This window comes from Ictalurus punctatus, chromosome 14 (assembly GCF_001660625.3).
Source record: "Ictalurus punctatus breed USDA103 chromosome 14, Coco_2.0, whole genome shotgun sequence".
NCBI classification, from domain to species: domain Eukaryota; kingdom Metazoa; phylum Chordata; class Actinopteri; order Siluriformes; family Ictaluridae; genus Ictalurus; species Ictalurus punctatus.
In genome coordinates, this window is record NC_030429.2 from 28,022,586 (window position 1) to 28,035,459 (window position 12,874).

The 12,874-nt window shown below is 36.7% G+C and overlaps 1 protein-coding gene across 1 annotated transcript; it reads left to right on the forward strand.

Annotated features, from left to right (window-relative positions):
* Positions 1 to 1,141: 1,141 nt before the first annotated feature.
* Positions 1,142 to 9,496, forward strand: LOC108274818 (major histocompatibility complex class I-related gene protein). Its single transcript, XM_017485218.3, has 10 exons — positions 1,142 to 1,315; positions 2,991 to 3,263; positions 3,376 to 3,663; positions 3,750 to 4,040; positions 4,144 to 4,272; positions 6,077 to 6,133; positions 6,439 to 6,462; positions 7,087 to 7,152; positions 7,312 to 7,409; positions 8,013 to 9,496. The coding sequence occupies exons 1-9, from the start codon at positions 1,249 to 1,251 to the stop codon at positions 7,380 to 7,382; spliced, it is 1,266 nt and encodes a 421-aa protein (XP_017340707.3). The 5' UTR covers positions 1,142 to 1,248; the 3' UTR covers positions 7,383 to 7,409; positions 8,013 to 9,496.
* The last annotated feature ends 3,378 nt before the right edge of the window (positions 9,497 to 12,874 follow it).

Here is a 12,874-nt window from a genome sequence, read left to right on the forward strand (position 1 = left end):
TAGTTATAATATAGTACTTTTCTCAAAGCCCGGGTCACTTTACAATTTGGGGAAAAAGAAACCCAAGGACACAAGATAATATTAAAATAAATAAAACGCAGAATGAGAAGCTGTTGCTGTGATCAGATTTTAATGGCATTACAAACTGAGAAAATATATTAAGTGAAAAAATATAATCATATGACGTTACATATGAAAAAATATAAGCTCCTGTTATTTCCAATCCAAGCAACACACCACAATATCATTTACACTGTTGATTAACACCCAAGTTCTTAACTATAGTTTGTTTTTAAAATAATATAATAATAATAATATAATAATAATAATAATAATAATAATAATAATAATAATAATAATAATAATATATGCTGTAATTTCATGTATGGGTTTAAAAGATTTTAACACTTATGGACTTACTAATTAACTAATGAACCTTTTCATGAAACTTTCCCTCCACCATTCACAACTGTGATCAAGAAGAAAACAGATATTTTATTCATTTGGCCATATACATACATGTGCTAATGTAGCTGTAAATAATAAGAATTAATACATTAAAACTACAAAAAAAAACCAAATAACTCAGTGAGCAGATTTTATTCCTAAATAACGTGAAAAAAAACAGTTATTTTATATTATATATTTCATATAAAAGTCCATCCATCCATCTTTTATACCGCTTACTCCTTTTCAGGGTCACGGGGAACCTGGAGTCTATCCCAGGGGGCACAAGGCGGGGTACACCCTGGACAGGGTGCCAGTCCATCACAGGACACACTCACACACACCCATTCATACACTACAGACACTTTGGACACGCCAATCGGCCTACCATGCATGTCTATGGACTGGGGGAGGAAACCGGAGCACCCGGAGGAAACCCCCGCAGCACGGGGAGAACATACACATTCCGCACACACAGGGGAATTGAACCCCGGACCACCAACACACTACACTACAGTATCATTACACACCTGTGGAAGAACACCTACAGTGTTAAGTGTTGTCTTATTTTTCAGCACCTCCACAGGTTCATTCTGCCCGGATATTACTGACAGACCGACACTGAATCCTGTGATTGGTTAGTTCTGGCCACGCCTGTGGAGCTCGAGCCTCTGGGAAACTTGTTCTGCACTCGGACTGAGTCATCTTACTATTTGGGGGAAAAGAAACCAAGGACACTGAGAGAGATCAGACGTGACCTGCAGCCGAGGAGAGTGGATATTTCTGGGGTATTATGTGAAGATGGGGTGGACATCTCTCATCTTTTCAGCCTCAGTGTTGTTGTGTGCTGCTGTTCCAGTTCTCAGCGGTGAGTCTCCACTTCATTCTGCTTCAAATAATCCAGTAACCCTTCTGTACTTTTCATCCTGAACACCGAACTTTCCCTCAAATCGAAAGTAAAGCAGAAAGTTTATTAAAACGCTCGGATAATGTCGCTTTAATTGACTTCCCATGGTGTTTATGATTAAATCCAGTGAACTCTTAACTCTTAACACTTTCACCTTATGGAGGAACTCAGAAGTTGGATTTCTGCTCCTAATATGGCGGAAGTTAATGTCGGCGTCTTTGTTGTTGTGTTTCTGATTAACTGCGTTGTTTCCTGTAACAACTTCTCAACTTCTCATTTATCATCATCAGTTATTTGTAAACTGTTGAAACTTATTAGGCTTACATCCCTTATCCAAAAGTTTTTTTTATTCTTTTAAATGTTTTTAATCTTTCAGCCTGATTCTTCTTAATGTTTTGATTATTTTTCCCTGCGTGGTTGGTGATATTAATAATAAAATTTAAATGAATCTGCTTTTAGTTTGATTATTAACTGGACCAGTAAACCCGACCTGTGAGAAGAAGGCAGTAGTCAGTACTCCGTATTCTGTTAGTGTTGGGGAGGTGATACTCACCTGGCAGGTTAGGGTGGGGCATGACGTCACGCTTTAAGTAGCGCGAGGAACAAGGAAGTGGTTGTTTTGTTTGTTTGTTTTTTTGGGTTTTTTTTAATATATATAGATACATAAGAATTAGTCTCCTAAATGGCATCTGTTCTCCTTTTCCTCTTCTGCTAGGAGCTGGAAATAGCAAGAAATAACCATCATGATTTTATAGAACTGTTTAATCCTCTTATTATAGCAATTATATAATTGAAATTCTATAAATGATATATTTGAGAAAACACAAGTGAGTGCTGGAATAAAGTCCATGTATGATTACTGAGGGTTGGTGCGGACTGAGAAAATAAAAGGCTTTGCTGGTGACTGGGTGTAGAGAGAGAGAGAGAGAGAGAGAGAGAAGGGACAGAGAGTGAAAGAGAGAGAGGCAAGTCCATGTTCTAAATGCTAAAAGTTTTTTATTACATTGTGACAGATAATAGTGTGTTGCATAAGCATTCACCCCTGTGGACTTTTCCACATGTTCTATAAGTAAAACCTGGATCTGAAATGGAATTAAATGGGGTTATATATCACGATCAGACAAAGTAGCCTATAATGTTGAATTTGAGGGGGAAATTATTTATTTACAATTTAAAAACGTACAGTTGTGACTGCATGCATATTCACCCGTGTTACTTTAAATATCCCTAAATGAGAGAGTTTTGAAAAGAGACAGGGTAGGATCGTAATATTTTATATGTTTAAGTACATGGCACACATTTTGTCAGAAGTTGAGTTTATGGTTCTGAGTTTATTGTGCTATTTCTGCCCCCTAGTGGACTAATAGAGACTAGCTCTGTTTTTGGAGTCTTTCATTTCATCCACAAGACGATTTTTATTTAGAAGTAGAATTCTGTTGTGTAGAAGTTGAATTTTGTGAGCCAGACTAGAACCTTTATGGGCCATATGTTTAACACCCCCAGTATAGACCTTCACTCAACATCAGTGACACATACAGTGAATTTTTAATGAATTATGGTGAAATGTCCAAGATTTGTACTTTTTCAGTGCACATTATGGTGAGTGACCACACTTTTTGTTTTGTTTTTCTGATAGGCCAGCACTCTCTGTACTACACCTACACGGCTCTGTCCCAGCCCCTTGAACTTCCCGGAATCTATGAGTTCACTGCACTGGGAATGCTCGATGACCACGAACTCGACTACTACACCAGCAAGACTCAGGCTAAGGTTCCTAAACAGCACTGGATGAGAGAGAAGATGCCACAGGATTACTGGGAGAAAGGCACTCAGTCCCGCAAGAGCAAAGAGCAGTGGTTTAAGGTCAACGTGGACATCCTGATGGAACGTATGGGACACAATAAGACTGGTTAGTACATTTCCATTAATAATTATCTTTTTTTTATTTGGTATTCCTTCATATTTCCAAAGGTTTAGTGTCAGACAGTTCAATTATCTTCACTGTACTGTGTTCATTTCAGACCTTCATGTTCTTCAATGGAGACATGGCTGTGAGATTGAAACTACAGGTGGAAAAATTAAATTTGTGAGTGGAGTTGATGAGTACAGCTATGATGGCACTGAGTTCCTCTCCTTCGATGAGGAAAACTCGAGGTGGATTGCTCCAGTCCCAGCTGCTGAGCCGACCAAAAGGAAATGGGATGAAGTTCCCATCCTTAACCAGTACACCAAGGGCTATCTGGAGAAAGAGTGTGTGGACTGGCTCACCAAGTTCATGGATTATGGAAAAGAAGAATTGAGAAAAAAATGTGAGTATCCGAAGGATTTTACTGGAATCACATCAGTTACTAATTTACATTTACAAAAAAAGTACTAAATGTTTCTGTCTTTTCAGCTCCACCAGATGTACATCTGTTTGCAAAGAAATCAGTAACTGACCCCAGCAAGTTGACCCTGACCTGCCTGGCCACGGGATTCTACCCTCCAGATATCGAGATGCGTTTGAGGAAACTCAGAACTTCTCTACCTGAACATCTGGTAACATCCTCAGGAGTCAGACCCAATGGTGACGGCTCCTACCAGCTGAGGAAGAGTGTGGACATTGTGGAGGATGACAAAGCACTGTATGATTGTTATGTGAACCACGAAACCCTCCCGGAACCAATAATTATTCCCGATGGCAAAGGTACTTACCAAGAATAGCTGTTGTTATTTACAGTTTATATTTAATGTTGTAGTTGGTAGAAGTCGTTCCATTAGTCAGTTTTGTGTTTGTTTTTCCTTTAAAGGTATTCCGTGCCTAGACTGTACTGCACCAAAAGTTCAGAGCGGTATCATCGGTGGAGTGGTCGGAGTTCTGCTCACACTGGCTGTGGTTGCAGGCATTATCTTCTTCCTTAGAAGGAAGGGAATAATCAGTGAGTATAACGACGTAATGACAGATGTTATGTACTCTTAGATACTTGCACATTGTAATAGACATCAGAGGGAAGAAAAGAGTAAACAAACTTCCTAGAAGCATGTGTGAGGGGGAAAATACTTCACTGTGAATTAAAGAGACAACTGTGATTTAATGAGACCTAAAAAAACCTGAAGACTGAAAATATCTGCACATCTGTATCCTGCTGTACTTAACATGGCTATCTTGGTCCCTATTACTGTATTATTATTATTATTATTATTATTATTAAACCTGTCGAGTAGTGTTGTCTCTGTTACAATTATATTTTAAAACAAATTGCACTTGAAATATTTTTACTCTAATATGTTTACATATGAAATAAATCTTGTGTGTTAGCAGATATTAAGTTATAGGCCTCATTTTTGCAGAAATAATGTCTCTTCAAAAATCCTGACTATAAAGATGTTTACAGTTGTGCAGTACATAGTGGTAACTTTTATTATTTTCTTCTATTATTTAGCAACTTGCACACTAAGATGTATTTTAATATGTAGTAATTTTGGTTAAATATTAATTAGTCTTATGTTGTTGTATGTTCTATGTTCAGTCTGGTGCAGTATCTTATACCCTAATACAGGGGTCCCCAACCCCCGGGCCGCGGACCAGTACCGGTCCGTGGATCATTTGGTACCGGGCCGCACAGAAAGAATAAATAACTTACATTATTTCCGTTTTATTTATTATCTGAACGATGTTTTATTTTGAAAAAATGACCGGATTCTCTCCGTTACATCCGTCTATGACTCACTCTTGACGCATGTCAAGACGCTTGTCTCGGTCACGTGATACGTTAAGTGTTAGGGGGCAGAGCGGATGTTACTCATGTTATGTTGTTGGCGTGATGTTACCAGGACGCTGCTAATAAAGTTGCGATTTCACATTGGATTCACGTTTATTTTTTAATTTTTTTTTAAATTTATTTTTAATTTTAATTTTTAACTTTTTAATTTTTAAAAAAAGTTTTCTATGCCGGTTGTGTCATTTTATTTTGTTGTATTTATCCGCCACTCCTTAAAGGCCGGTCCGTGAAAATATTGTCTGATATTAAACCGGTCCGTGGCGCAAAAAGGTTGGGGGCCGCTGCCCTAATACACATACACATTAATAGGTTTAATATTGTAAACAAAATGTACAACAGGTTCACCATATCTTAAAGATGAATAAATTAATGAATAAATTCTCCCCAAAAGATAGTTTGCAGAAACAGAAGTCTCTGATCCAGGATAAATGATTGACTGAAACACAGTGAGCTCCGTAGCAGCATGTGAGGCATCATTTTAACTGGAAATAGAGCTCCAGAGTCGCTAACATGACCGTCTTCCATGCGCTCTTTCTCAGGCACTCTCGTTTTAACTGTTATAACATGGATGTGTAACGGTATAACCTAGAATGCATGTAGGTTGATCCAAAGCTATAACTACTTCACACGTGCAGATGATTCTGTGTCTGTAATAACACGTGCTTTTCACAGAAGAATGCAATCATGTGACCAGCCTGCTCTGTTTATTTTAACTCTGCGTTGTGAAAAATGGGACCCCTGGTGTTCAAACAATGCAACTGCATTTGACTCATTTTTTCCGTTCTGATTTCTGCAGTGTGAATCCACATTTCCACCATACACATGGTCAAATGTTTGCATTACACCTCTGCAACTCATGCATTTTTATTATTTTTTTAGAATTCTTTATTATCTATGGTAGAAAGAACAGTATAATGAGTTTATTCATTTATAAACTGTTCTATTCATTTCATCTGTTTAGGGTTGGGACGTAACGGTGGATCCCCAGCAAACAGCACTGTTCATGTGCCGCTTGCAGGTAGGTGTGATTCGTGCTTGTTCAGTTATGATCAGCCGGTGATTAGGACCTTAACACAAGAAGTAATATTAAACATACAAAATGGTAGGAAAATGTCAAAATCACACTGTGAACCATAAAGTGATCAGAAATTAGGGCTGTGTAGCAGTGCACCCAGAATTCTTCATTATTTAAATTAATTTTATGCTAATTAGCGATCATAATTCAGAACAGAAACATATAATATGGCCATTAGACCTTTATACTGTGTGTGTTCTCACATCTTGCTCTCTTGTGTTACATGTTTACTCCTGCTCCTGCTCCAGCTCCACCTTCTGCTCCATCTTCAGGTAGGTGGAGTTTGTGCTTAATACCACCCAGTGAAAAAGGGATAACTGGTTGATAGGTCTTACCACAATGACATCCACAGACAGTATAACATTAAGTAACAGCCGCATGCTGGCAAACTGAGAGAGTGTGATAGAAAACATTAGACTCTCAAAATACACAACTCCAACTAAGCCTCTATAGCCTCTGTTGCAGTCAGTCATCTGCTGGTTACAGTGATAATTCCATCTAAATCCTACAAACATTCAGTCACTCCTTCTTTAGGTCATGCTAGTGAGACTCTCAGACAGATGCACAGTCTGATAAATAGACAGACAACTTAACAACCTAATGTGGCTTTTTAGTGATGGAGGCATAAAAATGGATGAACTGAGACTGCTGCTTACTGAAACTGCTGCTCCTCAGTGAGGTTTTATTGATGAACAGTATTTCTGGATTTAAAAGGGTTGCAGGAATTCAGTCTATTTTGCCACAAGTACAACACCTTTTATTGTCTTCTCAATAATATCTTTTCTAAAAGAAAGTCCACTGTCTGTGACCATATTTCAAACATTTGATTTATTTAGCAATAATGAATGTGTGAATGAATAATAAATATTGATGTACATGACTTTTTTTCCTCCCAGAGGGACACAGCGATACTGGATCAGACAGTAAAGGTGCTAAAGATTCTGACAGCACAAGAGACTCTGGTAAAAAAAAATTCTGGGCAAATGTCTGAGCAATATTTCCATTAAACCAAGACCATCAGAAGGGTGATTGGGGGAAAACTATACCTGTATATCATGTTTCCTGTAGATGAAATGGCACTGTGCTTCTTTAATAAAACAGATCATTGTGGTGTTTTTCAGGAAAAGGCAGCGCTACTGGATCATCAGCCAGCAGCCAGGAGAATATTGATGAGACATCCAAAATGATATAAACCTCTGAATTAGTCTGAATACTTCTGGTAATATTGATTTAAGTCCATATTTATTATAAGGTTCTATCTGGGTGAAGAGCTGTGTTGAGATGTGGGTTTTGACATCCATGTTAGAAAAATTCTAAAGTACTGAAATACTTTTATAGCTCAACAACACTACACATTAGTGTAATGTTATAACTTTACATTTACATTATTGAAATTCTGAGACACAAAGACAGTACATTTTTCAACACCCACCAAACACAGCTAGAACCTTAATGTTTTATTTGTTTGTTTGTTTTTTATTCAAGCTCTCAATCATATCTTACAAGTCTGCTATCTGACATTAAGTCCTGGGTTACACCTGAAAGTTCAGTGAGAAAGCACACTGCCTGTAGCTAGATAATGTCAGTAGTATTTCATGGTAATGTTCACCACAAGATTAGCTTAGTCTGTGCTGAAGAGTCTCCAGTGTACCAGGACATTTATAAACCGTAGGATCAGTAGTACAGTAGATCGGATCTGTACTATTTTATACAGTTCTCTTTTTAATATAGAACCGTACTGTTTTATGTTGTTGTGTGTTTTATGTGTAAGAAGTCGGTGCAATACTTCTATTTAATGATGACTATAATTTATTTCTTTTAGGTGGAGGTGGAGAGTCGATTTTACATAAACACTATGGACAAAGGATCTGATCTCACTGAAAGCTTTTTTCAAGTCAATGATTTAAAAGCCTTCATATGTAACCATCAACCTATTACAATCTACTACAAACCTGCACACCTGTGCTTACACACCTCTGATCACTACTGATGGTTGCAGTTTTTTTCCCCCTAACAGTTTACAAGAAAGTAGTTTAAATATTAGACTTAAAAACAGAGCATGTAATAATCAGCACCTTTCCCAAAAAAATCTAACTGAGCAAAACAATTAAATATGCGTTTAATGTGTTTAGCTAAAAGCTGTTAAAAAATAAAATAAATAAAAAACAACTGATGATATACATGGGTGAAAACAAGCTAAAAGATATTATATTCTGAATATGTAGATAATTCTGCATTCACATCCATCATCCTCAGCATTAATTCCTGCTGGGTGCTGTAAAAAAAAAAAAAGCTGCAAATGTCAAAATTCATTAGTTTATAAACAGAACATTAAATATAAAATTATAAATAAAGTATTAAATCCCAGGTTAAGGCACTGCTTATTGCCAGATTGGGCTAGATTTGAATACACTGTGGGTGGAAAAGTCCGCGGGTGGCGTTTCCTAAGGCAAGTTTAAAAACGGGCTGTGGCTGTGAAGATGTTTTAAAGCAATGATTGAATTGAATTTAATCAAACATATGACAAACAAAGGTAAAGTGTCACTCCATGAAAACTGCAGACAAACTGTGACATGTAAATAAGCTAAAAGCCAGAATAAGGACTTTTGAAGACCACTCGCACCCTTACGCTGACATTATCATCAGAAATAATGGCATATGGGTCAGAAGATAACATCTCTACTCAAAGATGAGATACAAGGCATCACATTTACTGCCGCTCATGTAACAAGGACATGCAAATAACAATGGATTTATCCAAAATAAAAAACGTAATAAAAAGGAAAACATTTGCGAGGTCGATAGAGCCTGTGCTCTCACGGCCGGGGCCGGGATCGTACCAGTTCCAGTCATAATATAGGAGAACTTTATCTGAAGTATAAAAGCATGCTGGGAGAAGGTTTTTTTTTTTAACTGGCTTCATATACCTCAATCTGGTGATGATTAACTTTAAAATGCACTTAAAACTTTCAACAGATTCTTCCTACTACTATTACTGATTACAATGATGATGATTAACATTTTCACTTACTGCATTATTCAAATCTTATTTGTACTTGTTTTAATAAGATCATGGTTTCTTGGTATAGACACTGGATTATTTTTGTTCTCGAGTGAAAGACATTTACTACAGGCGAATTCTACATTATGGCTGTTTAAAGTATAGTTTGGTGAATCTTTTGTGTACTGTTGACTGCTTCTTGCGGTATGACTACATAGAGCTTTTATTTTTGGTTGTTGAATTTATTCAAATGTACTTTAATAATTACATTGTACGTACTACAAATACATGCTATGTTTTGTTCATTTTACCTGTACTGTAATGTCGGAAGAGAGAAGATAGTTTGTATATATTGTAACCCTAGTTTTGACAGGTATAGGTCAAAGGTCAAAAAGATACACATTCTAACTCTCTATATCTAGATCAAAGGTCATGATCATAAAAATATGAATAGTTATGTTAAATCTGGATCACATCCATTCGTGACCATATATGGTGCTGCCATGTGTGTTTTTCCGCCCCACACGTTGCGCACACCTGGTACATCTTTTCACATAGAATATGAAACTCTCTGTGGTAGGACATAAAAATATATATAGTTTTGTTAAATCTGGTTCACATCCAAATCGTGACCATACCTGGTACGACCATGTGTATCCCACATCCAAACAAAAATATGACTCACACAAACGCACTTTATTTTCACATTATTTAAAAGGAATTTAAGTGTTATGTACTAAATTACCATAATTATGAGCACAAGTTGTTAAGTTGACAATCATTTTTAAAATTACGTTTCTCCATTTAGATTGTCTGCAGTAGAATGCAGTCTTTTAATCCAGGAAAAATGACTGCCTTTAAGTTTTATAACAATAGTAAGTAAAATCCAGCGTGATTTACATTACAAATCTCATACGTAACATCTCTGCAGGATTTATAGACGGTAAAGCACTGAATGAAATGAACAATATAGACAAAAAATAAACACTCTGTGTCTACTACTTTTATCTCTCATAGAACTATCCACAGTCCAAAGGCTGTGGAGCTAGAAGGCTACGCGTGCGAATGACAAAAGATTTTTAAAAAGAAAATAAAAAATGTATCAATACATGAAATTAGATTACACAATGTAGTTGAGGTTTACATGAATAAGCAGAAATGTAATCATGCTTATCTTTCCTATAGCACAATTGAAAAGCCCTCTCTAGATGAACAGATTTGTCAAATGAAACTTTTTCCTTCTTTTCCACTGCTACGGTAAACTAAAGAGTGGATATTCAAATGACACTGCTAAATATGACTAGCATTAGCTACGTGTACTAGTGCAAAATAGTCCATCAATTGTATTAGCAGGTGTAGCCTATACACGAGTCCACTATCGGTCATATCGCAACTGAGAACATGCCCCAAATTCATTGCTTTAGTAGAATTTAATGGTAAGTGAAATGATAATCACATTGTAATGTACTTAGTATTTGTTCAGTCTACAGGTCCTCTAACACTCTGTTAAATGAATAAATGTAAATGTACTACAACGTAAATTTTGTTTTAAATCAATTAATGCAGAAATTACACACAATATTAAGTTGATGTAATTATCAACATTATTATGTCAACACCACTCATCAAAATAATGTGTACAACTTTAAATATTTAATTAATTCAATAAATTAGAATTTTTATCTTGCAACCACACATTAAATTTAGATTGTGGGGGTTTGTTTTGTATCGCTCCGCTGTTAGAAAATACATGATGGTTGAATGTGAACATAAATGAGCAGAATGTAAGCTTGTGAAATAAATTAAACTTTATTGATTGCACTTTTTGAGAAAATGACATGACTTTGAATAAAACTTTACTGAAATAAATACTCTAAAACATTGATATACCCGAAGAAATGTAAAAAAGAAAAAATAATTAAAAAAAACTTTTTACATACCTTCTAAATATCTCCCTTTAGGAGGTAAACGTTTTAAAGACGGTGTTTTATAAGAAACGCGCGTATTACATGCCTTCTAAACCTAACCCTTTAGGATGTAAAATGCTGCTTAAAAGAATCGAGAGTTTTGTTTAAACTAGAAGACACAATTTCCGGGGAATGTCTTGTAGGCCTATACACAGTGTCCTACACATCTGAGGTGTGTGTGTGTGTATGTGGGTGTGGGGGGGTGTGTGTGCGTGCGTGTGTGTGGGTGTGTTAGAGAGAGAGAGTCGAGTGTTTCCTGGGGGTTTGCTGACCAGACTGCTTACAGTGTGTTTATGTTAATGAATCAAGGTACGAGTCGTGTGTTTCAGGGTTTAACGATCCCTACCAATGTGTACATTTGTGGTTTAAGTGAATCTTTGTTTCTGAAATTACTTCTGTGGTAAATATCAGTTTGTGTAACTAATCTATCAGAAAATACTAGACCCGGTGACTGAATGTGGTAGATGTATTAGAATTTTGGACATGTTATGCATGTGTAGCTCCCTATGTGTATGATCTATGTGTAATCCTTCTGTCAAGAAATGAGCAGACTGAGGTTTGTGAAATAATTGAACTGTTTATTGGCTACGTTGTTGAGAAAAACACTGTGATGTGTAAAACATTTCTACAGTCCTTCAAGGGTTAGGAGGCAGAAAAACATTTAAAGACGGTGTTTTAAAAGAGTCGTGCATTTTGTTTAAACTATAAACGAGATTTCAGAAAATGGTCCGCCAACGAGGATACTTACACAGAACTGTCGCTAATTACATAAGCTTTCGTCTATGCTTTGACATCCCGTGTCCCAGCAGTACATTTATGACCTCTGATGACCATGTGGGTGTGCGGGGGGTGGGTGTGAGAGAGAGAGACACAGGTGTTCTTTCGGGGTTTTTGCTGACCAGAATTCTTACAAATGTGTTTGTTAACGAATTAAAGGGAGTCGTGTGTCTCAGTGTTAAAATAGTGGTTAAGACGTCGTAGTGGGTGTGGGGGGTGTGCGTGTGTGTGTGTGGGTGTGTTAGAGAGAGAGAGTCGAGTGTTTCCTGGGGGTTTGCTGACCAGACTGCTTACAGTGTGTTTATGTTAATGAATCAAGGTACGAGTCGTGTGTTTTAGGGTTTAACGATCCCTACCAATGTGTACATTTGTGGTTTAAGTGAATCTTTGTTTCTGAAATTACTTCTGTGGTAAATATCAGTTTGTGTAACTAATCTATCAGAAAATACTAGACCCGGTGACTGAATGTGGTAGATGTATTAGAATTGTGGACATGTTATGCATGTGTAGCTCCCTATGTGTATGATCTATGTGTAATCCTTCTGTCAAGAAATGAACAGACTGAGGTTTGTGAAATAATTGAACTGTTTATTGGCTACGTTGTTGAGAAAAACACTGTGATGTGTAAAACATTTCTACAGTCCTTCAAGGCTGTATGATGTCGTTGTTCTCTTTTACTGAAAGAAAGGTCAAAACCATAGGTGTTATTCGTTGTGTAGACTGAAGTGACAATATGTCTGAAGAAAATGAAAATATGTATTACATATCCTACCTGCTAACCAGGTTATTTTAAGGGTGGAAAAAAAACCTTTTTTAAAGACGGTGTTTTAAAAGAGTCGTGCATTTTGTTTAAACTATAAACGAGATTTCAGAAAATGGTCCGCCAACGAGGATACTTACACAGAACTATCGCTAAATACATAAGCTTTCGTCTATGCT